The sequence below is a fragment of the Gasterosteus aculeatus genome, chromosome 8 (assembly GCF_964276395.1).
Source record: "Gasterosteus aculeatus chromosome 8, fGasAcu3.hap1.1, whole genome shotgun sequence".
Classification (NCBI taxonomy): Eukaryota; Metazoa; Chordata; class Actinopteri; order Perciformes; family Gasterosteidae; genus Gasterosteus; species Gasterosteus aculeatus.
The window spans coordinates 22,564,412-22,589,234 of NC_135695.1; the positions used below are offsets into that span (position 1 = coordinate 22,564,412).

Sequence of the window (24,823 nt, forward strand, 5' to 3'; positions counted from 1 at the left end):
ACCAGCCAAAGTCTTTGTATTTTGTAAAATTCAGTATTTTATAACAAATAAATATTCACTATTATTCCCGCCTGACTTCATTCATTGTGGTTTTAAAGCGTCTTTGTCTTTTGGGCCTTAATGCTCCTACAGTCTTTTATTTAGGAATCTCTTTCTGTAGTTTCTTCTTTCTACTGATGTTTAACTAACTGAGAGGATTTAACTCTTATTAAATCAGTAGTTAAACCAGCTCAACGTCATTGGACGCTTTAGTCTGCAGATATTTATGTATATATATATAAATATAATGGCATTGTTTAGAATATCTAAAGTTCCGTATCGATGTCACCAGCTACCAAATGCTCACAGCTGTGACTGAACATGGAGGGAGATCCTGGTTTCCTCTTCCTAATAAACTGGCAGCTGATCCTAGAGGGTCAGTGTGGTGAACTCCAGCCGTGCCAGATGTTCCCGTCACCTCATGGAACATCTGCACTCTAGGAGTTTTTTTTTGTTGTTTTTTTAAAACCCGTCGTCGGACTCTTCGTCCCAGCTGCACTTCTCCTGGCCGCTCTTCCCGAATTCCTTCTCCACGTCGTAGACAAAGTCGGGATCGCTCTCGCGCCGCCGGTTCCTCTGGAACAGCTCGTCCATCTGGCCCTTCTTGCGGGCCAGTCGGTCGTCGTCCAGCTTGTTCAGGTCTTCTTCTGGGTCCAGGTGGAAGGAGGCCAGGCTGTGCTCCAGGCTGAGGCCCTCCATGTGATCCCGCAGGATGACGTGGAGGTTCTCCAGCTGGCCCTGGCTCACGCCGCGCAGGTAGTCCCGGTGCCGAGGGTGGTTCTTCAGCTTCTCCGCAGCCATGCGGTAGTCTGGAGATGAAGGGTCCACAGGGTCAGATTAACCATCCCGGGCCCCGATTTACCTCCTTGTTCCCGCTGCCTTGAGAGAATCTATTAAATGGTTTTATCCCCAGAACCTTTCACTGTGGTATTGCTGCCCAGATTGATGACATTAAATATATATATTTAAATGTCAGGATGATATAAAATGGTTATTTCATACACTGCATCAAACTGAAGGGACCCTCCTCAAAGACACGATCCTTTCTATTCACATGGTGTTATAGTTTTGCTGTTACAAATTAAAATGTTAATGCTTAATAAAGTTTCCACAAACCAAATGCCAAGTAGTGAACACGATATTATGATTATAATGAACAATCACATCATTCATTATCTAATGTTATTTACAGTTATTCTTATTTTATGAAGACTGGGCCCGGGAGACCTGTGGTTCAACAATAAAACAATGTTTGTGTGTGTGCACCTAATTGGATAGCTACCTTAATAATGTTATATATAACGTTAAATAACTCAATATCTCTTTCCATACCAGAGTATTTGGAGAAGCTTCTGACGGGCATGACTCTTTTCCTCACACGTTTAGTGTCCTTGTGTTCGTAGATGAGGATGATCGATGGAGGATTGAACTGAACCCCGCATCGCTTCGCCTCGAAGCTCATCTTCCACCTTTAAACGAGAAGCATTTCATCCGCTTTGATCACTGGATGTTGAGAACTTCTGCGCTGAAGCGTTGCCGGGCCGCCCGGCGTGTCCTGGCTGAAGCCTGTTTAAAACTAGTTCATATTTGGAAGTAATATTATTTCACTCGCAGTGCTCAGAGTTATATTTTTCTCTTTGACTAAACACGGACGTTATATACGTAAGTATTGCGTCAGAGCATCTCACAGTGAACGCGAATTCACATTTCTATTCAGGCGCAATCTCAGTGTCCTCGTGTGTGCGACGGGGTCCTTCACCGTTCATTTCCGGTAACAGTTTGAAACACAACCGAGGAGCTAAATAACAAACAAATAAGCGTTAGAACGCTAGTTGTTGTTTATCAGAACTTTTCTGATGCATTTTGTACTTTACACTGTTTTCGGTTGTTTGTCGACATGTTATTGTTTTATCGCGACAGGTACGTTAACCACGCATACGCTTCAAACCCCTCAATAAAACACTCATAAGGTGTCAGCAAAACGTTGACCCTATTTTCGGTAAAGTTCAAGTAATAAATGACAACAAAACCTTTTCCCTCTATCTGGACTTCCCGGTAATGTCTATATTTATCAATTAGAATACATTTTCGTTTATAAAGCCTATTACTTAATAAACCGCTTGTGGTATGTTTTCTAAATAATCCGAATTAAGAATAAAAAATAACATAACACTGTTTATGCGGTTAAATATTTAACATGGTTTGGTTAGTTAATTTAATACTATTGTTTGTATATTTATCAGAGATATATTACTATTCTGCTCTTGTTCAGCCGTGCACAGCGAGGAGAACCGCTGTGACCTCCTGAAGCAGCAGCTTCAATCCTCTCGGGTGTCAGTGCAGATCACCAAGACGGGTTTTCACAGGTACGTCCTGCAGCATCGACCCGTGGCCCCCGGAGGCCCCCACAGGCCCCTCGTCGGTGACGCTCATGTGTTTCAGGGAGCTGCTGACCACGGTGGAGCTCCGCCCAGATGTTCCCAGCGGGCTCGGCGTGCTGCTGATTCACAGGTGGCCCCGAGGAGTCTACGTGGATCCGTTCCAACTGGCGACGCTGAGTCAGCAAAGCCATTGGCAGGTAAATCCCGACAGCGGTCACGCACACGCCGCAGCACACGTTGCACACGCCGTTCATCAGTGCACGTGTCCCCCCTCTGTTAGATGTCACTGGACTCGGCCGTTGACCTGGAGGCGGCCGCCCACCAGGCTGAGGGGTTTGTCACCCGTGTTTATCCCGCCGTGGACGGACCCACAATCAGAGTGACGATTCCCTTTCACTTCCGCTACCACCAGCCACGTTACGACGGAGAGACGTTTACAACTGTGGAGATAGAACCTCCACAGCTGCTGCTGCGGACTGAAGGATGTAAGCGGTTCATTTGAATTCTTCTCACAGACTATATAAACGTACAGGACCAGACAATGGACAGTGTGTCTAAAACAACAGCTTGACCACTAAAGTGAGTTTTAATTTACACATTAAGTTAAACAATTAATCGTTTGGTCCATACAACAGCATAAAATGTCTAAGTCCAAGGAAACATGTTTAAATGTCTTTCCTTTGTCCAAATTCCAAAGATATTCAGTTGAATATGATACAAATCAGAGAAAAGCAGATGTCCATATTTGACAGGCTGATTGAATGAAAAGTTGCTGTTATTCTCCTTGTAGGTTTGCAGCTCAGCGGCTCGGAGCCTCACGCTGCCGTGGACGCCCCGTGCACTCACAGCAACGCCAGCACGTGTCCGTGGGTCCGACTGCAGCAGCAGGTGATTCTACAGAGCAAGTTAAACGAGGGGTGGTTGGTGCTGTTAGATCTGCCTAAAGCTCTCGATACAATCAATCATCATGTTTTGATATCAAAACTCTAAAGCACTAGTGTGGATGTCTTAACATTTATCAAACAGATTGTTAACCAATCAAATCGGAGTCTTAAGGCTGGCGTCTGCGTCTTTACGCGCAGTCGTGTCGACGCACTCGTTTCACGGTTCTAAAAGGTTTGCGTGTGTCGCAAAGCAATTCGCCGCCCGAACAACAGGTGGGCTAAGGGAGATATGGAATTAAAAAAATAGAACATAAAAGGAAAATTAATTTAAAACGAAAAGAAAATGTTAAAAAGAAATAATTAGATCCTCCAGAATATCACCCACAGCAGCTGGTGAATAATGTTTTTCTGTGAAAGCCACAAATGAGTGGAGCACCGTGTCTGACTCCACCAGCACTTTTAAAAATAGTTAATAAAATGAGCTACAAGCTGCTCAGCACTGTGTAACCATTGTGCAGATCAATATGTTTTTGGTTACTCTGTAGCTTTACATTGTGTGTTCTTATGTGTGCGTAATGTCTTTCTTCCTGTACTGTTTGTTATAACCCGTCGGGGCTACGGATGCAAACTAGCTGGTTTTAAAGTCTGCTACGCTGCATCAAATGGTGACGTTCACGTCTGAGCTGAACACGGTCCATTTTAAATGTAATACTGTTAAATTAAAATGTAATTGAATTACACAAAACAACAAATGCCTCATTGCTGCATCACTCATGACTGCTCTCCTTCCGTAGGAGCGAGGCCCCGTCGGTGTCGGGCTTCCCGTGGGTGACGGCTCTTTGGTGGCGCCGGTGTCCGCTGGAACTCTTCTGGTCACGACGCTCTGCTGCGTTCCTCTGTCCACACGCATGTGGAAACATCGCATCGTTTAAACTATATAACTATCCATTACTAAGAGGAGAGAATTTAAACAAAACGCTATTACTAAAGTTGTTTACAAGTTATGTAGTTGATGCTGATCTAGGATCGCAATTCGGTTTATAGCTAACTACAGCATACACAGAATTTGTATAAGATTGAACATTGAATTAAAAAAAATATGTACAACATGTTCAAGTTAAGACGTAAAGAAGGAAATTACAATGATAATATAAAAGAAAAACTATAAAATCATCTATATATCTGAATTAATGACAAAGCTGTACTTAAATTGAAATGTACTTAAATGAAAATATTGAATCTTTATAGATATCCTAATATATATAAAAATCGAATACAGTAAGTGCAATATATGTGAAAGATGAGACCTTAAGGTGCATCTTTGGACGCAGATCTATCCAAATGTTCAATGACTCTCAGCTGAGAGCATCCGGGGTATTAACAAGTAGATGATCTGAGACAGCCGCTGATCTTCAAACGACCTTTATTTTGAAACGCTCGTTGACGCTCCGAAGGGCTGGGTCGCTACTTCCGCTTCCTTTCGGCCATAACGGAATTATCCAAGGGCCGAAAAAGAAAGAAAAGTTGCTTTGTAAATAGTTGCAGCCATATTTTTACGGGCTTTTTTGTACCCGTCTCACGCCGCCAAGTACCCCGCGTCACAGAGGGATTTTTTAAACGGATTTAACAAGCGTTTTCCGAGCCGTCGCGGATCGCTTCGGGAGTAAAGTTGTCTTGAAGTTGAGCTGGTGCGGACTCTCCGGTGAGCTCTGCTCCTCGTTAGCCGGCTAATAAAGCACTTCTGGTCGGGACAGTTTGGACCGAACTACCGATAAGTTCGTCCGAACCACCTGTGGGAAAAGTCGAAGTTGTCGTGGGGAAATAACCCAGAAATAACCCAACTTTTGTTGTCAGACTAGTTAGCATTAGCTAACAGCTAAAGCGAACAGGACCAACGTTGGTGTAGCATGTCATGCTAACGTTAGCTTCCAGCCAGTTAGCACACTTGTTGGCGAAGTTAATGCTAACGTTAGCAACGTAGCTGTTAACTAATTCATATGGCTGTTTCTTAAAACAAGCCCCACTAAATAAGACGATACAACGCTAAACGATGTTGACGTCGTTTTAATCGTAAATCAGGTTATAACTCAACTTAACGTTACATGCATGTGAAGTGGAAGAAGAGAACAGTTATTCTTTTATCCTCGTTTGAGCTCTTTAGCCACTAATAAAGAAACTAAAGTATCGTGCAAATATTTCCCCTACATTCCTCAGACTGATTCTCGATGTTTTAGTCAAAATATAGTTGGTCTCACTCATACAGTCTCCCCTTTTCTCCTCGTTGTTTCTTCACTATTCTTCAACTCAGATGTCTGATTTCCACCTTGACAAGTTGTATGTTCAAATTCGGGACTCAACGTGTTCTTGTTTTAAAAGACGTGTTTTTTAAACCGATTTATTTATGCTTTGTGTATCCATGTGTATCTGGAATCAAGCTGCATTAAATATATTTCAAGTACTACTATGCACAATATTTCATTTGTGTGATCACTGGATTATACTTTCATATACATCAATGCATAATAAGACAATATGATGAAAGTAGCAGAGTTACTTGTAACCACTATATATGGCATGGTAGCTTAAATTCTTAATTATAAAAAGTTAATAACATTTTATTTGTTGAATTATATTTTATGTTTAGTAGTTGTTTCTACAAAGTAAAGCAATATTGTCAAACCTGTGGGCTGAAAAGCAGAATAATTCTTCACTGAAATGTTGCCATATAAATGACAAAATAGCTTAAGGGGGATGATTTAAAATACCCCCCAATAAAACCTTGTTGCTTCCCCACATTCTGCTGTTGGTGACGTCTTTATTGCATCTTTATGGTCTGTTTTTCTTCCAGGTTCCTTTCTCTCTTCTGCCGTCGCTCTGGGATCGTCGTCCCGCGAGCACGATCCAAGCCTCATGCTGTCGTGAGCTCAAACCTATAAGTGATGTGTGACAACGGAGACCCCGAGGACAAACCCCCCGCCCCCCCGGTGAGGATGAGCAGCACCATCTTCAGCACGAGCGGCAAAGACTCCCTCTCGGCCAACCACAGCTCCAAGCCGCTGCCCTCCGTGCCCGAGGAGAGGAAGCCCCGCAAGAAGATCATCTCCATCTTCTCCGGGGCGGAAAAAGGTGAGATTTGGTACGAAGATACTTCTCCTTACATGCGTTCCTGTGCTTGGGACTGGTCCAAATGGTGTTTGGATTTATTTTGCTCTCTTCAGGGGGGAGAAAGAAAGATCGAGACAAAGAGCGACCAGAGATCTCACCGCCTTCAGACTTTGAGCACACCATACATGTTGGCTTCGATGCCGTCACGGGGGAGTTCACTGTGAGTTAGTGCTCACACACACACACACACACACACACACACAGCTGCTTGTCCTACTAACCGAGACGTCTTCGTGGCACACAGGGCATGCCGGAGCAGTGGGCCCGGCTGCTCCAGACCTCGAACATCACCAAGTCGGAGCAGAAGAAGAACCCGCAGGCCGTCCTCGACGTGCTGAAGTTCTACGACTCCACCGGCAACGGCCGCCAGAAGTACCTCAGCTTCTCTTCTTCTGGTGAGTCAGACATCGAGTTGTTGTTGCTATTCTGCCCCCTGCAGGGAAATGCGCATTAACCTCAACAAGTTAAAGAAGATACTTTATTTGTAGGTGCAAGTTAATTATCAGCTTTGTCTTCAAGTAGTCAGTAGTTTAATATTATCTCCATATGAAACAACCTGTAAACGCTGTAATAAACAATCAAAGGTCTTCACGTCCGTTCAGCTGTTTTTAGTAGCAGATGAACAAATACAAATTTCAACCAGAAAGTATATTCAGACAATATCTATTACATTTTATTTTATTTATGTTATTAAACAATAACTAAGCTGTAACTGTTGTCTAATCTTTAAGAAAAAATGCTAAATGATGTAAAATCCAAGTGGATTTGATTTGTATCCACTGATACAGACCAATATGTTTAACCATTAAAAACGTTCCTCGTGTTTAACCTTTGACATCCGTAATAACCGGAGACTCTTTAAACTCTTGTTTTTGTTTGCTCTCAGAAAAAGACGCCTTCTCTCCAGGACCTCAGTCTGTAAGTTCTTCCTCCTTCCTCCTCCCTCTTGTTGTGTTTCTGAAGACTTGACCCCCTTCCTCCTTCCGCTCTCCATCAGCCCGTCAAAAAGGGCAGCGAGCTGTCTTCTCCGAACATCAAAGACATCGACGATGACGACGACGATGAAGAAGCCCCGCCTCCAATCGTGGCGCCGAGGCCGGAGCACACGAAGAGCGTGAGTTACTTCCTCCTAAACCCCCCCCCCCTCAGTTTTCACATCCTGTGAGCTACAAGTGTGTTTGTTTCGTTGTGCAGGTGTACACTCGCTCCGTCATCGAGCCCCTCCCCGCGCCGAGCGCGTGTCCGGACGGAGACTCCGCCTCCAAGGCCGCCGACCGGCAGAAGAAGAAGGGCAAGATGACGGACGAGGAGATCATGGACAGACTGAGTAAGTGAACTGACTATAAATGTGACAGGATCGGATTTATTTGTTGCCGCATTGTTTCCCTTATGAAACATGTTTATTTCCTGCAGGAACGATCGTCAGCATCGGAGACCCCAAGAAGAAGTACACCAGATACGAAAAGATCGGTCAGGGGTAAGTGCAACATTAATAAGACCAACAGGGCCACTGGAAAACAACTTTCACCGTTATAACGTACAACACACTGATACTTGGAGAGACAGAAGAGGGTGGAGCCAAATATGACCTTCCGAACTGATGCACCTGGCTAAACCTCCCTCCCCCCAGAGACTCATCGATGATGTCATTCAGTCGGTAGCAAACAAACCCGCGGACATATGTTTTGCTCTCGAATGTCTCATTTTGTCTCGCTTCGTCTCGCAGGGCGTCGGGAACCGTCTTCACGGCCATCGACGTGGCCACGGGACAAGAGGTGAGGGGGCGCGTTGGAACACTCACAGCGGGGGCTCTGTAGCGTCGGCTGGGTTGTTGCCGCGTGATGGTTAGGAGGCGGCGGTGAACCGAGACGTGAGCGAGTCGTTATTTAGACAGTGATGATTATTGTAAGTAAACTTGAAGCGTTTCCACCGTTATAACAAGTTGAAGTAGTAAACCTGCAGGACACACTGAAACTAACGTGAGTCACGAGCTTCCCGTCGCTGCAGACCAATGGCTGCTGAGGCGAACAAACGCCTGAGTTCCTCTTTAATAGGTTTTCATTTCTTATGAATCAGCTTTTCATTAGTCCCTCATAAAACGTTCATTGTTTTGCTTTAAATGCCTCAGTTTAAGAGCGTAAACAGTTAAATGTCTCTGGATCCTAAACGTATTCGATGGTAGTGGAGACGGAGGTAAAGCTTGAATCATTGGACACGATGACTTCCCTCCTTCTTCTCCAGGTGGCCATTAAACAGATCAACCTGCAGAAGCAGCCCAAGAAGGAGCTGATCATCAACGAGATTCTGGTGATGAAGGAGCTGAAGAACCCGAACATCGTCAACTTCTTGGACAGGTAGGACGGAGACCAGAGGAAGTCCTCCCAATACACACCAGTGTGTGACGCGCGCGTGTGTGTGTGTGTGTGTGTGTCAGTTTCCTGATGGGGGAGGAGCTGTTCGTGGTCATGGAGTATCTGGCTGGAGGGTCGCTGACTGACGTGGTGACAGAGACCTGCATGGACGAGGCTCAGATAGCAGCTGTCTGCAGAGAGGTACGCTGCTCCACCTTCAACCGGGTCGCATAGATCAAGGTCTCCAGCTCTCAGTAACCCCACCTCCCCCCCGTCTCCACACCTGCAGTGTTTACAAGCTCTGGAGTTCCTGCACGCCAACCAGGTCATCCACAGAGACATCAAAAGTGACAACGTCTTGCTGGGGATGGACGGCTCCGTCAAGCTGAGTAAGTCCCCAACCGTTAAAGGAACATCGTCTTCACCATGTCCTTCATCACGCTCCTCGAGGCGCCGACGCTAAGCTCTCGTCTCCATAGCGACGCACCCGTTTATTTCCGCTCTTCCACAGCCGACTTCGGCTTCTGCGCTCAGATCACCCCGGAGCAGAGCAAGCGCAGCACCATGGTGGGGACGCCGTACTGGATGGCCCCCGAGGTGGTGACCCGGAAGGCCTACGGGCCCAAGGTGGACATCTGGTCCCTGGGCATCATGGCCATCGAGATGGTGGAGGGAGAACCTCCGTACCTGAACGAGAACCCGCTGAGGGTGAGTCGGCGCTTTCTGAATCCTTTTGGGTCGATTCGCGCTCTCTGTTTGTGACACAACGAGATGATTTCAAACACTTTGACTAAGAGGGGCGTTTAATCCGAGCACCTGGAATAAGTCCGTGAAAAATCATGAGTCAAAATAGTCTATAAATGTATCCACTGAAATCCATTAAATGGACCATTTCACGACTGATTTTGTACTGTAAGTGGGAGAGAGGAAGGTAATATTAATATGTAGTGTTTAACAGCAGTTTATATAAATAGGTCAAATTATTCTTCTACAGAAATAATGTTTCTTTTTTTAAATGTGACGCTGCATAAAAACATTTAAATGCATCTAAATTTATTTCTGAATGATGAATAAAACGCGTCCGTAGTGTTTAATAGACAGAAAGTAGAAAAACACTGATATCTACAGTAAGATTATGAAAGTACAACATTGGTTTTTAATTATCAATGAATTTAATAAAAAGCGCAAGTGAGTACGATAAATATTATTTTACGGGATGATTTTTTTTTTCTTTTTTCCTGTTTCACGTGGTTAATTGGAGTTGAATCCCTGAAAGTAGATTTCTCAGCTGTCAGCTCCTCTCTGCAGGCTTTGTACCTGATCGCCACCAACGGCACCCCAGAGCTCCAGAACCCGGAGAAGCTGTCTCCGGTCTTCAGAGACTTCCTCACGCGCTGCCTGGAGATGGATGTGGAGAAGAGAGGCGGCGGCAAAGAGCTGCTGCAGGTGAACAAAACAAACAGACCCTCCTGTTGTCAGATCGTCTTCATTAAGCTTCTTCTGTTTCCATCTAACGTCAAAGTGCGGCTCATTAAACGCCCCCTTTCCGCTGTGTAGCATCCGTTCCTGAAGCTGGCGAAGCCGCTCTCCAGCCTCACGCCTCTCATCCTGGCGGCCAAGGAGGCCATGAAGGGCAACCGTTAGCGGAGGGGGCTGACCCCCCCCCCCCGATCACACGGCCCTCCCAGCCTCGTTGCCGTGCGCCGGAAATGTGGCGACCATTTCTGATTCCTCTTGCGCGAAGAAAAAGGCCGCGAGTGACTCGACGCGGCGGCCTGAAAAGAAACGCCCTGACGAACCTCACTGTGAAGAAGACCGCAGACACACACAAACAGACACACACACACACACCGCTGTCCACTCAGACGTCAGATGACAAGTCAGACTAAAGTTTTTAGTTTCTAGTTATCTTGGATTGTTAGAGCGCCGCTCGTATTTAACTCGGAATGAAGAAGACTTCTAGTTCTATTTTTAGTTGTTTTTTTAATCAACTGCCTTAAACAAATGTTGTCTAATGTATTGGTTGATTGTGTCGATGTTTCTCTCCCCATGATTTTTACTACCTTTTGTAATTTACCTTTCCAGCTCGTGGGGCGTCTTAGTTGTTTTGATACTTGAATCTCACATTCGTCTCCGATGAACTCTTTGCTATTTCCACATCGTGTTTTTTTCTCCGGGTTCTTTTTATAGGAAATGTTTCAGTTAGTTTGTCATCATGAAGGTGTGTCGCTCTCCGACCTACTGTACCTGCCCCCCCATCGTTAGTCTCCTGATACCAGAGGTGCACCTTAAAGGCCAATTGTAATTGATAGATTGACAGGGTTTATACTTTCTTCTCTATTATCAAAAAGTATTTGTATGTTGAACTCTGTCCGTTTGTGTTCTTTTGGATTTCTATATTGTGTACTTAATGTTTAGTTTTATTTTCTTTTTAAAGTGACCATATCGTAGCAGTTCGCTGTTGAAAGGATGATGAAGACAATTTGTTTCTTCTTTTTCTTCTGGACTAACAAACTTGTCTTCACACTCAAATAAACTGTTTGTGCCTTTGTGGTATTCTAATTGTTGTGCGCTATATATCACTGTGACACTAGAGCAGTGGAAGTGACTAAAGGGGACATATTAGGAAAATTCCACTTTGTATATGTCTTCTTCACGTTAATTTAATATCTACATATAAATGTTATATAACACCACATTGATGTTTTTATACACATAAGACAACAAACTGCTCCTAAATGTAACTCCCTCATGACCCTCAGTCATGTTTTGACTGTTTACAAAAACATTTTCAACATATTTTATATTTTTCAACCCTCTTTATTCATAACATGTTTTTTTAATCTATTTTTTGTAATGACTTATTGTTATTACATCCTAACATTTAGACTTTTCTGTACATTTTTTACTTAATATATTTTTTGACTTTTTTTGAATATTTTTAATTATATTTTCACCATATTACCAGCTATTAACCCACTGCTTCCCCCTGTAAATTTGGCAGAAAACAAGATATGTGGCAAAAACAAGTTTCTGCTTTTCATATTACATATTGTATTCTCTGTAATTGATTTTTTAAATTGATTTTGCCATTTTGTATTTAAGATTTTCTTATCCAACAGCTTCCACGTGAAGACAGTTTTTTTCCTATGAATTTAGCAGAAAACAAGATATGTGGCAAACACAAGTTACTCCCTTCCAGATTACATATCATCTTTGGAATCATCATTCATTTTTTGACACATTGTATTTAAAACGTTTTTCCACCATGTTTTGACTTTTATTTAAAAAAATGTTTTTTTTACATAAAATCTTTGACTTTTTTCCCATGACCCAAGATAACCTTTATATTTTCATATAAAAAATATTTATTATATGTTGACTATCTTTTTCAAAACTTCAACCTAATATTTTTTGGACATATTTTTATCTAACATAGTTTGACTTTTCCAAAACATTTTGCGACCATTACACTTTTTTTAATCACTTATTTGCAGCATAACGTATTTTGACTTATTTTTCAAAACATTTTTCGAACAAATATTTTTTTAACCTTTTTTTCTCATCACATTTTTCGATCAAACATATTTTGACTTTTTTCCCGAAACGTTCAAACATATTTCTTTAGCTCATTTGTGTAGCTTTTATTGTGGAGGTATTGCCCGGAAGTGTTTGCCGTCCGGCTGTTGCAGCTAACGCTAGCTGAAGGCGAAGCCTTCACGTAGTTCAGTGAACAATGTCCGCTCAGATGAAGGACAAAGACGCTTATCAAAGGCTGAACTTTCTCTACCAGGTACGAATGAAACATTTGTGATAAACTCTATCCTTGTCGTGACGCCATGTTGCTAGCATGCTAGCTGCTCAGCTAAGCAGACGCGTGATGACGTTTCAAATGTCTCCAGGCGGCCCACTGCGTTCTGTCCCAGAACCCGGAGAACGTGGAGCTGGCTCGGTTCTACTGCTCCACGCAGAAGACCATTGCGAGACGTTTAGTGCTCAGGCAGTAAGTCCGCCGAGAGCCGGTTGTCTTTTGTTTTAAAGGGAGAGTTCATTTTGCTTCCGTGCAAAACATGTTTTTAATTTTATTTTAGAGTTCAGTTTTATTTTGTGTTTTTGGGCTTCAGCAAAAAATCTGACTCATTTTTGTACACCTTCAACATATTTTAACTTTTTTTTAATTCATTTTTTTGAAATATTTAAAAAACATTTTCTTTTGAGCACCTCTTATCCCTCTGCTTCCCCATGAGGACAACTTTTTATTTTTCATGTACATTTAGCAGAAAACAAGATGTGTAAAAAAAGTCTCTGCCTTTTTTATTACTTCATATAATCCTTCTTCTGCAGAGATCCTTCGGTGAAGAGGACGCTGTGCAGGAAGTGCTGCTCGCTGCTGGTTCCTGGTGTCACTGCTTCCTGCAGACAACGCAGTGAGGCCCTGACCTTCATAGCACAACAATATTTCAAAATACGTAACGTTTGGAAAACAAGTGACAATTATTTCGTTTAAATAAAATGTATTTGGCACTCTGAGATTTGTTGATGAAAAGTGTGTTATAAATAAAATGCATTATTATTATTATTATCATTCTGTACTCAATAAATATTTATTGAGAGGATTTATTTGAATAGCAATAAATGTTTTCTAATATCCAACATTGCAAATCCACTTGCAAATTAAAAGGAGATTAATAGAACGTTTCTCTTCCTAATATAATGTCTGAGCTCCAAACCTTCAGCACACATAATACACGTAGACCTTTAACCCGTCGGTTTCATCTGTATTTATTTTCTTGTAGGTTTAAATAAACATTAAAATGTTCTTTTTGTTTGCAGGGAGGAGCAGAAACGCCCGATTCACCGTGGTCCGCTGCCTCAGCTGTGAGCACAGCAAGACGCTGCTGAACCATCCGGACCATCAGCTGTGGACGGAGCGACCCGAGGCCCAGCAGGAGCGGCCCAAGCAGCCGGGTGAGGAACCCGCCTCTCCCTAAATACGTAGCAGGTCGTCTTCACGGGACGGCTGCCGTGTTTCTACAGAATGAACAACACCAAAACCTGCTGCGACTCCTCTTCTCCCCTTGCTGAGCTCCGCTGCTTCACCTCGCGGGGGAAGTTTTAGAGGGTCGCGCTGTGAAAACTCACTGCTAGACGGGGCCAGATCGTGCACACGCACACAGATGCAACCGTTCACGTTAAGCAACACGCTATGTAAACTAAATAAACGTCTGCAGGTAAATGAAACCCCCAAAACGATCTAGTGCACTTGTGCCGACGGCTCCGTACAGCTTCTACTCGTTTATGAGAAAGAAGAACGGTTGTAAAGGTGAATTAACACGCTGAGATTTGCCCAAGCGGCGGATAAATCTCCTGGTGGCACTGATCGTGCTTCATTCTTTTCTTTCAGATCCGAGCTCTTCTGTTAAAAAACCACCAAGAGAGAAGAAGTGTGACGCCTCGGCGTCGTGTAACGCCACACCGGATCAGAGCGCCGGCGCCACGTAGCAGCCGCTCCTTTTGTTTTACAGAAATGTTGCTTATGGCCACACTCTTTGAGTTTACTCATTAGTACGTTTGTCCCTTTCAGTAGTTTTCTGCTGTTCGCATCGAGTTGTCCGGCATCAGTAATAACTTTAGAAGTGGCTAAAATGCTGAATGTGGTTTTGTTATCGTATAATTAATAAGCTCCTTGCGTCTCCACGGCGACAATCACATCATGTCACTCGCTACCTGATGCATCCCGCTCCTCGACCTACCTGAGCTAGTTAACTCCGCGATGCCTTCGGGGCCCATTCCGTACAAAGGAGTGCTGGGTGAATTCCAGCGCTGGTTCAGGTTGAGGTGAATCCGATCTTCTCCAGTGTTCTTCAGTGGGGTTCATGGCCTCCATGTGGTGCGCGACACATTTAAAGGCGGATGTGTGTGTTTTTTCATTTTCATTTATTCTTTGAAAGCAGAACTGATGGTGATTATTTTATTGAATTGTTGACAAGAATATTTTTTAACATTTTTGACACCGTAAAAATCTCTTTCGCTGCTACTTTTCCTTAAAGATTAAATACATTTTAAAAAAAAGGTGTTGTTTCTTTCACTTTTTCTTCTTCTCGCCTTTGTCGCTCCTCGGCACTCTGAAACGCGTCTTCTGACCATACAGAAGGTTCTTGGCAGAGATCCTCGGGATGTGGCCCGCGTGCAGCAGCAGGGCCAGGAACATGCCTGCAGGGGAGCACGCTCGCCGTGAGCCGGTGGCGTCTCTGCACAACGATATTTAGCCGCGATGGGACTCACCTGTGAGGGAGCCCAGCCAGTAGACCAGCGCGTACTCGGAGAAGCTGAACCCGGAGCAGTGGAAGGTGAGGCCGTAAGACAGCGAGGGGTTCGCGTAAGCAGAGGTGTAGCCTTTGGCTGCAGGGAAGAGACGTACGCTTCATGTGAGCCTTCGTTAAACGTGGAAGATGCTTTTAGACAACGCGCGAGACCTTTCCAGGTCCTGATTACGAGGCCAGCGGTCTTACCTATGTGGGACAGGAAGGTGAGGAGGACGGCGGTCAGAGGCACGCGGATCAGAGCGGACCGGCGTCCCAGGTCCAGGTGGACCAGGTGCAGGACCAGCGAGCAGACGCACTCGGTGATGAAGCCCTGGACCAGGGAGACCAGCAGGGACGTGCTGCACTCCGCCGCCATCAGGTTCTTGATCATGTGCATGTCCGTCAGCTCCAGGCTCCAGTAGTACGCGGCCACGCGGAGCGCCAGGTGGGCCCCGAGGAACTGGGCCCCCACGGCCAGCAGCGTGGCCGGGAAGCTGGCCTCCAGCTGCAGGAACCTCAGCGCCGCCACGCTGGGGTTCCCCGAGGCGGCGCCGCAGACCACGCCGTGCGTCAGCAGCACCAGGAACAGCACGGTCAGCGTCACGTCGGGGCCCAGGCCCCCGGCCCACTCGCCCACCTCCACGATGGTTTGCACCTCCAGGCGGCACGCCACCAGCGCGAAGGAGGACGCCAGCTCCAGGACGAAGCCGAGGCGCGGCCATCTGCCGAGGAGCGCCCGGACCAGGGCCACCGAGACCACCGCGGACAGGAAGTACCCCAGGGACGCGTTGAGGCCGGACATGGCTCAGAGAGAAGTGAACGAGGGGCTCAGCCCGGCGACTGGGGGCCGTCCCTTTGACAACGTGGCACATGCAGGGACACGTCCCTTATCAGAGACACGTCAGCTGCCACCTGCCAAAACACACACGGGGTCAGGTCGAGAAGCCGGCCTTCGGTCGGCGGCGCTCGTGTGTGATTAGCTCACACGTCACCGTGGCTGAAGTGGTGTTCACACGTAGAAGAACACATCCACAGGCCGGGTTCCCACAGCCCAACGTCTGCTACCCAAAGGACCTTAATGACCACATCTGGGAAGGTCACTGATCTGAGATGTTTGAGTTCATGTGTGGAAACGAAACGCAGCCAAGGAGGAACTGGACCGGGTCCACAGGTGACTCATCAGCTGAACGTCATCCTGGAAAAACAGACGAGCCAGAGAACCGGAAACGGACTCCGAGCGGAAAGGAGGAGTCGCTGACCTTCACTGACCAGAACACCGTTACCATAGAAACACGGTGGAAAGATGGCCTTCGTGATAGAAGTTTAATCACATACAGTTGTTAAGGTGGCCTAATTATTTATATATATATATATATATATATATATATAATCTCACACAATACCAGTCAAAGCTTCCACTGGCTCTGTCACACTGGTGAGTGCTTGAGGCTTTAACATTTTAAAACCCTTTATGTTACAATGTGACGTTAACGGATAATCAGGGAAAGCATTGCCACGGGAAAAAATGGGTGAACAAAGAGGAGGGACACGTGAGTTCGGACATAAAATTGAAACATTTAAAACACTGACGATTAAAGACGGATAAAAAACACATGAAATGAGACGAAATTTACTTATTTAATGGAGGCAATTTTGGCAGAAAACTAAAAAAAATGACATTCCCTCATTGTGCATGCAAAGTGTTCAGAGAGTAAGAAGTATGAAATAAATGCTACGAATCGTAAATAATAATTTTAACATGTATCAGCCTCTCGGACCGTTTTTTATTTAAATTCCTTCTTATCCTTTATTTTTAAATAGTTTATTCCATATCCCCATAGCCTTAAATTGTATTTTATACCGTAGTCAAATTGTACATTTGTAAATGGAACATGGCATTTTCTTGTACTGTGTTGTCTTTTCATGTTGTCCATTGTCTCACTGTCTGATGTTACGCACCAACCGACAAGTCAAATTTCTGACATGTTGGTAATAAATGTTCCGGATTCCTGATTCCAAACTGTCTCTGATGTTAATCATTCATAATAACATTATTTTAACATTTTTAAACTTACTTATACAACATTTTTACATATTTCAAAAATCCAAAAAGTTAAACTGAGACGAAAGTTGTGGGACGTCGACGTCCACGTGAGGGAGTTGGATCGCGCACGCGCACTTATTGAACGCTCTGATCGTCAGATCTGAACCCAAACGTATCTTTTAAGTTACCGACGTTCTTCTTCACTTGTTTAAAACAAACTGCGAGGGGGCGGGGACTGAGTCCGCTCGAGGGGGCGGGGACTGAGTCCGCGCATGCGCGAGCCGGCGCAGCGACGATGGCAGAGGAGCAGCGGACGCTCGCAGAGGAGTGAGGAGTCGCCGGAGATGTCGGACAAACCGCTCACGCTGTTCGTGAAGCTGTTTGCCGCCGCGTTCTACGGCGTGAGCTCGTTCCTCATCGTCGTGGTGAACAAAAGCGTCCTGACCAACTACAGGTGACGCGTTTCTCCTCCCGCTGTGACGTAGAGCAGGTAGCGCGAGCTGAACCCGCTGCTGGGCAGCGATGGACGCCGGCGACTAGCTGCTTGTTTACGGCTCGCGAGGTCCTACAGGCTGGAACGCGCGCGCGTGACGTACGCCGGCATGTTAGCGAGCTAATAGTTTAAAAGTGTGTGTGTGTGTGTGTGTGTGTGTGTGTGTGTGTGTGTGTGTGTGTGTGTGTTAGCTGCACCGTTAGCTGCTGCGTTCACGTGCACTGGGACTAACTGCGACTCTGCTTTTCCAGGTTCCCTTCTTCAATATGTGTCGGAATCGGACAGGTAAGAAGCAACTAACTTGTGTATTTGTTGTTCTCAAACAAACACGCCTCACCGGAGGCAGGCATGGATGAAGTAGTGTGTGTCTGTGTGTGTGTGTGTGTGTGCGCGCGTGCAGATGCTGGCCACAGTGGTCGTGCTGTGGGTGGGCAAGGCGTCGAGGGTGATCACCTTCCCGGACTGTGATGAAAGCATACCTCGCAAGGTGAGAGGCTCCACCGCTCTGGGCCACGGCGCTCACCTGGGCCACGGCGCTCACCTGGGCCACGGCGCTCACCTGGGCCACGGCGCTCACCTGGGCCACGGCGCTCACCTGTGCATGTGTACTTGTTTTGTCAGGCGTTCCCGCTGCCTCTCCTCTACGTGGGGAATCAGATCAGCGGCCTGTTAGGAACCAAGCGGCTGAAGTGAGTCCTGGACGTTGCAGGAGAATCGTGGTTAAAGTTCTCGGTCGGGTTTCTTTATTTTCCGTGTGGTGGAAACTCTCTAAATATAGTGTGTTTGAGTGGACATGAATAACCCTTTTATGATCCCTAAATGAGCTCCATGAAAGGGTTATTCATGTGCACGTATGACGGCGAACACGCCAGTATGAAGCTCAGCAGCTTTAAATAAGTCATCTATTTTTAGTGGCATTACTGCACTAAAGTAGCTCTTTTTCTTTATGGTGAAATGTCAGAAAGGCCCACAAATTGATTCCCCTTCTGTCCCACCTGAAGCTGATCAAATAGACCCTTTCTTCCGTAACAATGGCCCAGAGTCTCCCTTCCTGCCGTACCGGCCATCACAGTTAAACGTTAAGCTGCTGCTGATGTTAAAGCAACATCTGTCCTCCTCCACCAGCCTGCCGATGTTCACCGTCCTCCGGAGGTTCTCCATCTTGTTCACAATGCTGGCCGAAGGAATTCTGCTCAAGTAAGAGGACACGACAGATAACCCTTTTTTCTCAGTGGGACGCCGCGCCCCTGTCCCCCTCCCCCGTCCCGTCCCGTGTACAGGAGGCTTTCGTCGGCTGCCGGGTGGAATTTCACCGCTCTGCTGTCTTTGACCTCTGGCAGGAAGAAGTTCTCTCGGCCGGTGCAGCTGACGGTGTTTACGATGATCCTCGGGGCGTTCATAGCCGCGAGGTGAGTCGCTGCATCCAGGTGTCCCGTGTTAAGCAAAGCAGCGCTCCGTCACTACAAAGGCGCCGCGTGGCCTGATGTACGCGCTCCCCTGAGTGGCGTTGGCTTCAGGCTCATTACTCGCATGCTGTAAATCTGCGGTGACGGGAGCCCTGCTGGAGCCCCTCCACCCGAGGCCACGTCTTCACCTCGCGCTCTCTCTCTCGTCTCCGCCCACAGCGCCGACCTGTCGTTTGACCTGCAGGGCTACGTCTTCATTCTGCTCAACGACGTGCTGACGGCGGCTAACGGAGCCTACGTGAAGCAGAAGCTGGACGCCAAGGTATGCGCCGCGCCGCCGGATGAATGGCCGGCATTGTCCGCCTGTTTCTGTCACGCGGCCCTTAAAGGTGCTGCGTGTCCACAAACACCAGCTGCTGCTCTTCGCAACGCACGACTCGTAGCTGCTTTCAGGCGCCGGCGGTTCTCACGCTGCTCCATCCAGTTTGTCTGTAACGTCTGAAGATGTGACTCCATGACATCAGTCTTACGTTCCATCTCCTCCTCTTATAGCGAGAGGTCTGTGTGCGTGACTTATTGTGAGACGTGGAGTCGGGCTCTCTGGGTGGAGTAGCGGGTGGAGGCGAGCTGCCGCGCTGCATCTGTGTGCTCGTTGGTGAAGAACGCACATCTGTGAATAACTGTTCTGTTCCTCAGGAGTTGGGCAAATATGGATTACTGTACTACAACGCGTTGTTCATGATCATCCCCACGGTGCTGTTGGCTCACGTGACCGGAGACATGCAGAAGGTGAGCGGCGTGTGTGTGTGTGTGTGTGTGTGTGTGTGTGTGTGTGTGTGTGTGTGTGTCATTGTTGGCAGAGACCTTGTGGTTCGCCCAGCAGCCAGAAAGGCACAAAGCTGCTACTATGCACCTAGTGGACTTAATGCCCCTCCCCCCAAAAACCCTTTTAAAGCCCCTACAAACTGTGTGGAGTGTGTGTGTGTGTATATACACACACACACATATGTGCATGTATGTCAAACCTGTGTGCTTCTCTTCAGGCCGTGGAATACGACGGCTGGTCAGACGTGTTTTTCCTCTCCCTGTTCGTCCTCTCCTGCATCATGGGGTGAGAATAAAACCAACGTACCAGAGTTGAACATCTGGGCCGTGCCAGATACTTTGGGCAGAATCAGCGTGAACAATGGTCCTTCTGTCTGCGTGGACGCCGCGAGGCTTCGCGCTGCGACGTGTGTGGCGTCACGTGACGAGGCGCCTGTTTGGTTTCCCCTGCAGGTTCGTCCTGATGTATTCCACCGTGCTCTGCACGCAGTACAACTCGGCGCTGACCACCACCATCGTGGGCTGCATCAAGGTTTATTCACTTGCCATTTATTAGTCCCACTTTATGAGTTGAGTGTGAGTTGGTTTGATTGTCGGCGTCTTGGTGCTGCAGAATGTTCTGGTGACGTACATCGGGATGGTGTTCAGTGGAGACTACGTCTTCTCCTGGACCAACTTCATCGGGTTGAATATCAGGTACGACCGGTCCCGAGGGGTGTTGGTGGAATAAGTGACGACAGAGCGTTTGAGTCATTAATGATCGGCTGATTCTAATGAGCCAATCAGCTGTGTGGGAAATATTAGCGCGTGAAGGCTGTGCCGCCACATGTCCGGCTTCGCCCTGAATGACACGCGGGGAACCCGACTGGGCGGATGATGTGATGTGTTGTGCTTGCAGCATCGCGGGCAGCCTGGTGTACTCGTACATCACGCTCACAGAGGAGCAGTCCATCGCAGCCAGCGAGGGCACCAAGCTGGACATCGAAGGGAAGGTGCTCGTGTGAACACTGGAAACCACAAACTCGATTTTTAGTACGACTTGTATTTATGCAGTATTTTAGCAGCTGATTTTACATTTCATTTTCTAAATCTCTATTTTGATACTGAAAGGGAAACAGAACAAATAGTATTTATAACACAAGTTACCGACACCATGTAATGTTGACGTGAACAGCTGGAGGAATCGGTTATTTAAAGGGACAGTTTGAGTGTTTTAGCGGTGGAGTCGCTGTGCTTCTGGTCCTCTGAACTCTGTTCTGGAGAAGCAGCTCACACGAACGTCTGTACGGCCGCACCGATCGTGGTAACATGAAATAACGCTTTGAAAGGCTGAATCCTTCTTTTCTGTTTTCCGGGGGAGCTTAGTTTACATTGTGCTCCCTCTGTGTTACGCAGGGTTCAACTGTACTAAAGAGAAAGCATCCATTTGTCCTTCTGGGGGTTTTTGCCTCCTCGACACACTTGAATGACCTCACTTCCTGTTACTCAGTCGAGATTATTGTACGTTTGTTTTATTAAGAGGCGCATGTTTTTCTAAACTTTTTATAGCCAGGTACGAGTTTTTATTTTCTACATTTCTATCTTCATCAGTTCATATTTATTGTTGACTAATATTCACGTTGTGGGTGCAGTGAATTGATCTGAAACGCAGCGAACATGGATTTGTAGCTGCTTCGTTGTATTTTTACATTAAAAAAAACCTACTGAGGTGTTTCCATTTGTCCCCCAGATGTCTTATTTATTAGTGTTTGATGCATCCGTTTTAATGACCGTAACAAATAAACTTCAATGACTCACAGCGCCCTCTAGTGGCGTCGCTCACTCATCATTTAAAGGCCTTGTTGCTGATACAGCAACATATTTAACATTTAAACAAATTCAAACGTTTCTATAAGATGACATCTGGCTTTATTTGGTTTTGTCTCAGCAAAAATTACAACTTGAACCTCATACAAACATGAAGCTGAATACATTTTATTACAAAGAAAACATTGATACAATCCCTCCACCGACGCATTAAGACACAATCACGTTAAATCAAACCGCTCGGCCTTTGTGTTCAAGTAGAAAACTGTCATTATTTGCATTGAATGTTATTTTTAATCTCAACAGGCAACAATAAAAAAACAAACCGGGTAATATTGCATCGTCTTTGGCAGCCTGAGGTCACATAATACTTTCATCAGTCCAAACAAAAGGAGCATCTGAATAAATACTCCTTACAAGTACTCTTAATGTTTCTACTTTGGTTTAAAAACACATGAGTAACAAAACCGACACAAACGGGAGCAGAGAAAACTGTAAAAGCAGCGACGGGTTCGTTCACGTCACCAAATGTGACTTTCTAAAAACAAGCTGGGCCACTTTGAGATGAGAACAAAACTCCAGCAACTCGACGAAGTTTGTTCCTTTGAGCACTAAGCAAACGTTTGGTGGGACGGGAGTCAAAGCTGCAGATGTTCCATCCAATACAAAACGACTACCAGTCAAAGGTGTCCACACGTGATGGTGCTGGACACTACAAAACAACGCAGCTCATCGAGCCAAAGATGGAAGCGATGTTCTGTATCATCGTTTCACAGCAGCAGAACTAAAGACACCAACGTTGGACTTCTCAGGCGAGCCGGACCAACAGACGCCAACATGTACAGAGTTTGTTCTCTAAACGTCTCTCGTGTTCGCATTGAAATATAACAACACATCCAGCATGTGCTGCACCCCTTCAGACAAAAAGCCCAACGATCCCAAGACACAACAAGGCTCCCCTGACTCCCTCATGACCCACGAGGCGGAGCGAGAGGACGGAACGCGGCTCGGCCCGAAGGCCTCACAGCGCGCTGAGGTTCTCCGCCATGTAGCAGAGGCTGCTGAAGTTGCAGCCGATGCAGCACAGGTTGCAGAGCGAGGACAGCAGGCGGTAGAGACGCAGCCGGCCGCTGAGGGCCCGGTACTTGGCGTCGGTCTCGCTCAGCTTGGCGTAGGCCTCGCGGTTGGACGACAGGCCGATGTCCTGACCCAGTCCGCACGCCTGCTCCACCAGGTGCATGTCCGCCATGAGGTCCGACGTCATCTGGCCGAACCACTGCGCGTTGATGGCGGCCACCGTCACCGACACGAATAAGGTGAAGATCTGACGGAGGAGCGGGGGCGGGGGGGGTCATTTTTAAAAATGTTTGTGAAAGTGCGTTTCTGTAAAGACGGACGTGAGGACGCGACTCACCTGGAAGGCTTCTCTGTCGTCCAGCGTGTCGCTGGGGTGATGCACGGCGAAGATGGTGAGGTTGAAGAAGGCGCAGGCCGAACCCAGGTGGAGGTAGAAGGGGACGAGGCGACTCTGGATGAAGCCGTAGGTGTGTCTGTTCAGGTGGTTGTCCATCACGAAGCCTGAGCACAGACAAGCCGCGACGTGTTTTAATGTGGCGACTTCTCTCCGTTTGCGGTTCAAGGGTTAAATGAATGAGGTCATAGTACGACCAATGGAATTAATGTCCATCACTACATAAAATATGACAGAATGTTTTCATCTGAAGATCCAGATTGAGGCTGGACCCCGGGTACCTACTGGAGATGAAGGTGACCCAGATCTGCATCCCCCAGTAGGTGGAGAGCAGCAGCAGCTGCAGCAGCTTCACGGTGACGGTGGGCTCCTGCTCGGTGGACATGTCGGCTCCTCGCTGCTCCGCTGCGAACACACGGAGGAGCCCTGCGGGGTCAGAGGTCACAGGAGAACCACAGGTACCAGGTTCACCTCTGCGGACATTCTGACGTCCCCGTGGAGCACAACGAACTTTACCTTCACGAACCGGGTCCCCTTTAACCCCCAGTGAAACGGTAAGAAATGAAGGTGCGGAGTTAGTACAGGTGGGACACGTGACCGACGAGGGGGCTTCAAAGTCACCGCAGCTAACGTTGGTTAGCAAGGAGCTAAGCTGCTAACGTAAGCTAAAGTTAGCTTAAAGTTAGCGCCACTCAGAAAACTACTGCGGTAGTTTCAGCTCACGGTCCTTAAAGTTCGCATCGGTCCTTCATGAACAACGTTGAGTCACAGTATCATTGGAATAGTTTCACGTTACCGGGTTAGAACAACGCACTACGGAACCGACGGTGATCTCACCTGTTTGACCGCAACGGTAACGGAGAGCTGGCGGCGAGAGGAATGTCGGCCGACTCGTTCCCTTTAATCCGACTCGTTCCCTTTATAACGACTCGTTCCCTTTAATCCGACTCGTTCCCTTTAATGCGACTCGTTCCCCTTAAAGCGACTCGTTCCCTTTAATGCGACTCGTTCCCTTTAATCCGACTCGTTCCCTTTAATGCGACTCGTTCCCTTTAATGCGACTCGTTCCCTTTAATGCGACTCGTTCCCTTTAATGCGACTCGTTCCCTTTAATGCGACTCGTTCCCTTTAATGCGACTCGTTCCCTTTAAGCGACTCGTTCCCTTTAATCCGACTCGTTCCCTTTAATCCGACTCGTTCCCTTTAATGCGACTCGTTCCCTTTAATGCGACTCGTTCCCTTTAATGCGACTCGTTCCCTTTAATCCGACTCGTTCCCTTTAATGCGACTCGTTCCCCTTAAAGCGACTCGTTCCCTTTAATGCGACTCGTTCCCTTTATAACGACTCGTTCCCTTTAATGCGACTCGTTCCCTTTAATGCGACTCGTTCCCTTTAATGCGACTCGTTCCCTTTAAGCGACTCGTTCCCTTTAAAGCGACTAGTTCCCTTTATAACGACTCGTTCCCTTTAAGCGACTCGTTCCCTTTAATCCGACTCGTTCCCTTTAATGCGACTCGTTCCCTTTAATGCGACTCGTTCCCTTTAATGCGACTCGTTCCCTTTAATGCGACTCGTTCCCTTTAATGCGACTCGTTCCCTTTAAAGCGACTCGTTCCCTTTATAACGACTCGTTCCCTTTAATCCGACTCGTT

At 46.7% G+C, this 24,823-nt stretch overlaps 7 protein-coding genes across 11 annotated transcripts; 4 read left to right on the forward strand and 3 right to left on the reverse strand.

Annotated features, from left to right (window-relative positions):
- Positions 1-19: 19 nt before the first annotated feature.
- On the reverse strand, positions 20-1,682 carry cep19 (centrosomal protein 19). The gene is made up of 2 exons (XM_040169975.2): positions 1,372-1,682; positions 20-848 (listed from the first exon to the last, which is right to left on the reverse strand). Exons 1-2 carry the CDS (start codon positions 1,499-1,501, stop codon positions 502-504), a joined length of 477 nt encoding a protein of 158 aa, XP_040025909.2. The 5' UTR covers positions 1,502-1,682; the 3' UTR covers positions 20-501.
- Positions 1,683-1,786: 104 nt separating this feature from the next.
- On the forward strand, positions 1,787-4,622 carry pigx (phosphatidylinositol glycan anchor biosynthesis, class X). Its single transcript, XM_040169968.2, has 6 exons — positions 1,787-1,959; positions 2,312-2,405; positions 2,482-2,617; positions 2,701-2,905; positions 3,211-3,308; positions 4,099-4,622. Exons 1-6 carry the CDS (start codon positions 1,896-1,898, stop codon positions 4,234-4,236), a joined length of 735 nt encoding a protein of 244 aa, XP_040025902.2. The 5' UTR covers positions 1,787-1,895; the 3' UTR covers positions 4,237-4,622.
- A 38-nt stretch (positions 4,623-4,660) lies between these two features.
- On the forward strand, positions 4,661-11,382 carry pak2b (p21 protein (Cdc42/Rac)-activated kinase 2b). The gene is made up of 15 exons (XM_078107723.1): positions 4,661-5,006; positions 6,153-6,430; positions 6,523-6,629; positions 6,714-6,864; positions 7,356-7,387; positions 7,467-7,583; positions 7,664-7,796; positions 7,883-7,946; positions 8,196-8,244; positions 8,711-8,823; positions 8,904-9,021; positions 9,110-9,209; positions 9,332-9,528; positions 10,129-10,266; positions 10,378-11,382. The coding sequence occupies exons 2-15, from the start codon at positions 6,244-6,246 to the stop codon at positions 10,462-10,464; spliced, it is 1,593 nt and encodes a 530-aa protein (XP_077963849.1). The 5' UTR covers positions 4,661-5,006; positions 6,153-6,243; the 3' UTR covers positions 10,465-11,382.
- Positions 11,383-12,451: 1,069 nt separating this feature from the next.
- rpp21 (ribonuclease P subunit p21) lies at positions 12,452-14,893 on the forward strand. The gene is made up of 5 exons (XM_040169976.2): positions 12,452-12,613; positions 12,723-12,823; positions 13,165-13,247; positions 13,654-13,788; positions 14,225-14,893. The coding sequence occupies exons 1-5, from the start codon at positions 12,557-12,559 to the stop codon at positions 14,320-14,322; spliced, it is 474 nt and encodes a 157-aa protein (XP_040025910.2). The 5' UTR covers positions 12,452-12,556; the 3' UTR covers positions 14,323-14,893.
- aqp12 (aquaporin 12) lies at positions 14,619-17,440 on the reverse strand. The gene is made up of 3 exons (XM_040169967.2): positions 15,333-17,440; positions 15,106-15,222; positions 14,619-15,033 (listed from the first exon to the last, which is right to left on the reverse strand). The coding sequence occupies exons 1-3, from the start codon at positions 15,925-15,927 to the stop codon at positions 14,906-14,908; spliced, it is 840 nt and encodes a 279-aa protein (XP_040025901.2). The 5' UTR covers positions 15,928-17,440; the 3' UTR covers positions 14,619-14,905.
- LOC120814878 (nucleotide sugar transporter SLC35D2) lies at positions 17,319-21,614 on the forward strand. Its single transcript, XM_040169966.2, has 12 exons — positions 17,319-17,623; positions 17,914-17,947; positions 18,063-18,149; positions 18,284-18,351; positions 18,788-18,859; positions 19,003-19,071; positions 19,288-19,390; positions 19,765-19,857; positions 20,112-20,179; positions 20,347-20,425; positions 20,507-20,589; positions 20,792-21,614. Exons 1-12 carry the CDS (start codon positions 17,442-17,444, stop codon positions 20,895-20,897), a joined length of 1,044 nt encoding a protein of 347 aa, XP_040025900.2. The 5' UTR covers positions 17,319-17,441; the 3' UTR covers positions 20,898-21,614.
- A 164-nt stretch (positions 21,615-21,778) lies between these two features.
- On the reverse strand, positions 21,779-24,418 carry LOC120814881 (transmembrane protein 205). 5 transcript variants are annotated; one of them, XM_040169972.2, is made up of 4 exons: positions 24,008-24,418; positions 23,456-23,596; positions 23,114-23,277; positions 21,779-23,023 (listed from the first exon to the last, which is right to left on the reverse strand). In XM_040169972.2, the coding sequence occupies exons 2-4, from the start codon at positions 23,553-23,555 to the stop codon at positions 22,721-22,723; spliced, it is 567 nt and encodes a 188-aa protein (XP_040025906.1). In that variant the 5' UTR covers positions 23,556-23,596; positions 24,008-24,418; the 3' UTR covers positions 21,779-22,720. The 5 variants fall into 5 exon arrangements, with proteins under 5 accessions (XP_040025906.1, XP_040025905.1, XP_077963851.1 ...); XM_040169971.2 differs by having other exon boundaries at positions 23,456-23,575; positions 24,008-24,298; XM_078107725.1 differs by having other exon boundaries at positions 23,456-23,654; positions 24,008-24,163.
- Between the last annotated feature and the right edge of the window lie 405 nt (positions 24,419-24,823).

Coding starts and splice junctions, on each gene's coding strand:
- LOC120814881 (XM_040169972.2), bottom strand. CDS start 23,555: ATGTCCACCGAGCAGGAGCCCACCGTCACCGTGAAGCTGCTGCAGCTG. Junction 23,278..23,455: donor CTGGGTCACCTTCATCTCCA/GTAGGTACCCGG, acceptor GTCTGTGCTCAG/GCTTCGTGATGGACAACCAC. Junction 23,024..23,113: donor ACGACAGAGAAGCCTTCCAG/GTGAGTCGCGTC, acceptor CTCCTCCGTCAG/ATCTTCACCTTATTCGTGTC.
- pigx (XM_040169968.2), top strand. CDS start 1,896: ATGCATTTTGTACTTTACACTGTTTTCGGTTGTTTGTCGACATGTTAT. Junction 2,406..2,481: donor ACCAAGACGGGTTTTCACAG/GTACGTCCTGCA, acceptor CATGTGTTTCAG/GGAGCTGCTGACCACGGTGG. Junction 2,618..2,700: donor GTCAGCAAAGCCATTGGCAG/GTAAATCCCGAC, acceptor CCCCTCTGTTAG/ATGTCACTGGACTCGGCCGT.
- pak2b (XM_078107723.1), top strand. CDS start 6,244: ATGTGTGACAACGGAGACCCCGAGGACAAACCCCCCGCCCCCCCGGTG. Junction 6,865..7,355: donor CCTCAGCTTCTCTTCTTCTG/GTGAGTCAGACA, acceptor GTTTGCTCTCAG/AAAAAGACGCCTTCTCTCCA. Junction 7,584..7,663: donor GGCCGGAGCACACGAAGAGC/GTGAGTTACTTC, acceptor TTCGTTGTGCAG/GTGTACACTCGCTCCGTCAT.
- rpp21 (XM_040169976.2), top strand. CDS start 12,557: ATGTCCGCTCAGATGAAGGACAAAGACGCTTATCAAAGGCTGAACTTT. Junction 12,824..13,164: donor AGACGTTTAGTGCTCAGGCA/GTAAGTCCGCCG, acceptor CTTCTTCTGCAG/AGATCCTTCGGTGAAGAGGA. Junction 13,789..14,224: donor GGAGCGGCCCAAGCAGCCGG/GTGAGGAACCCG, acceptor CTTTTCTTTCAG/ATCCGAGCTCTTCTGTTAAA.
- cep19 (XM_040169975.2), bottom strand. CDS start 1,501: ATGAGCTTCGAGGCGAAGCGATGCGGGGTTCAGTTCAATCCTCCATCG. Junction 849..1,371: donor AAGCTTCTCCAAATACTCTG/GTATGGAAAGAG, acceptor CTTCATCTCCAG/ACTACCGCATGGCTGCGGAG.
- aqp12 (XM_040169967.2), bottom strand. CDS start 15,927: ATGTCCGGCCTCAACGCGTCCCTGGGGTACTTCCTGTCCGCGGTGGTC. Junction 15,223..15,332: donor CACCTTCCTGTCCCACATAG/GTAAGACCGCTG, acceptor TCTTCCCTGCAG/CCAAAGGCTACACCTCTGCT. Junction 15,034..15,105: donor CTGGCTGGGCTCCCTCACAG/GTGAGTCCCATC, acceptor GCTCCCCTGCAG/GCATGTTCCTGGCCCTGCTG.
- LOC120814878 (XM_040169966.2), top strand. CDS start 17,442: ATGCGCGAGCCGGCGCAGCGACGATGGCAGAGGAGCAGCGGACGCTCG. Junction 19,072..19,287: donor GGGGCGTTCATAGCCGCGAG/GTGAGTCGCTGC, acceptor CTCCGCCCACAG/CGCCGACCTGTCGTTTGACC. Junction 19,858..20,111: donor TGACCGGAGACATGCAGAAG/GTGAGCGGCGTG, acceptor GCTTCTCTTCAG/GCCGTGGAATACGACGGCTG.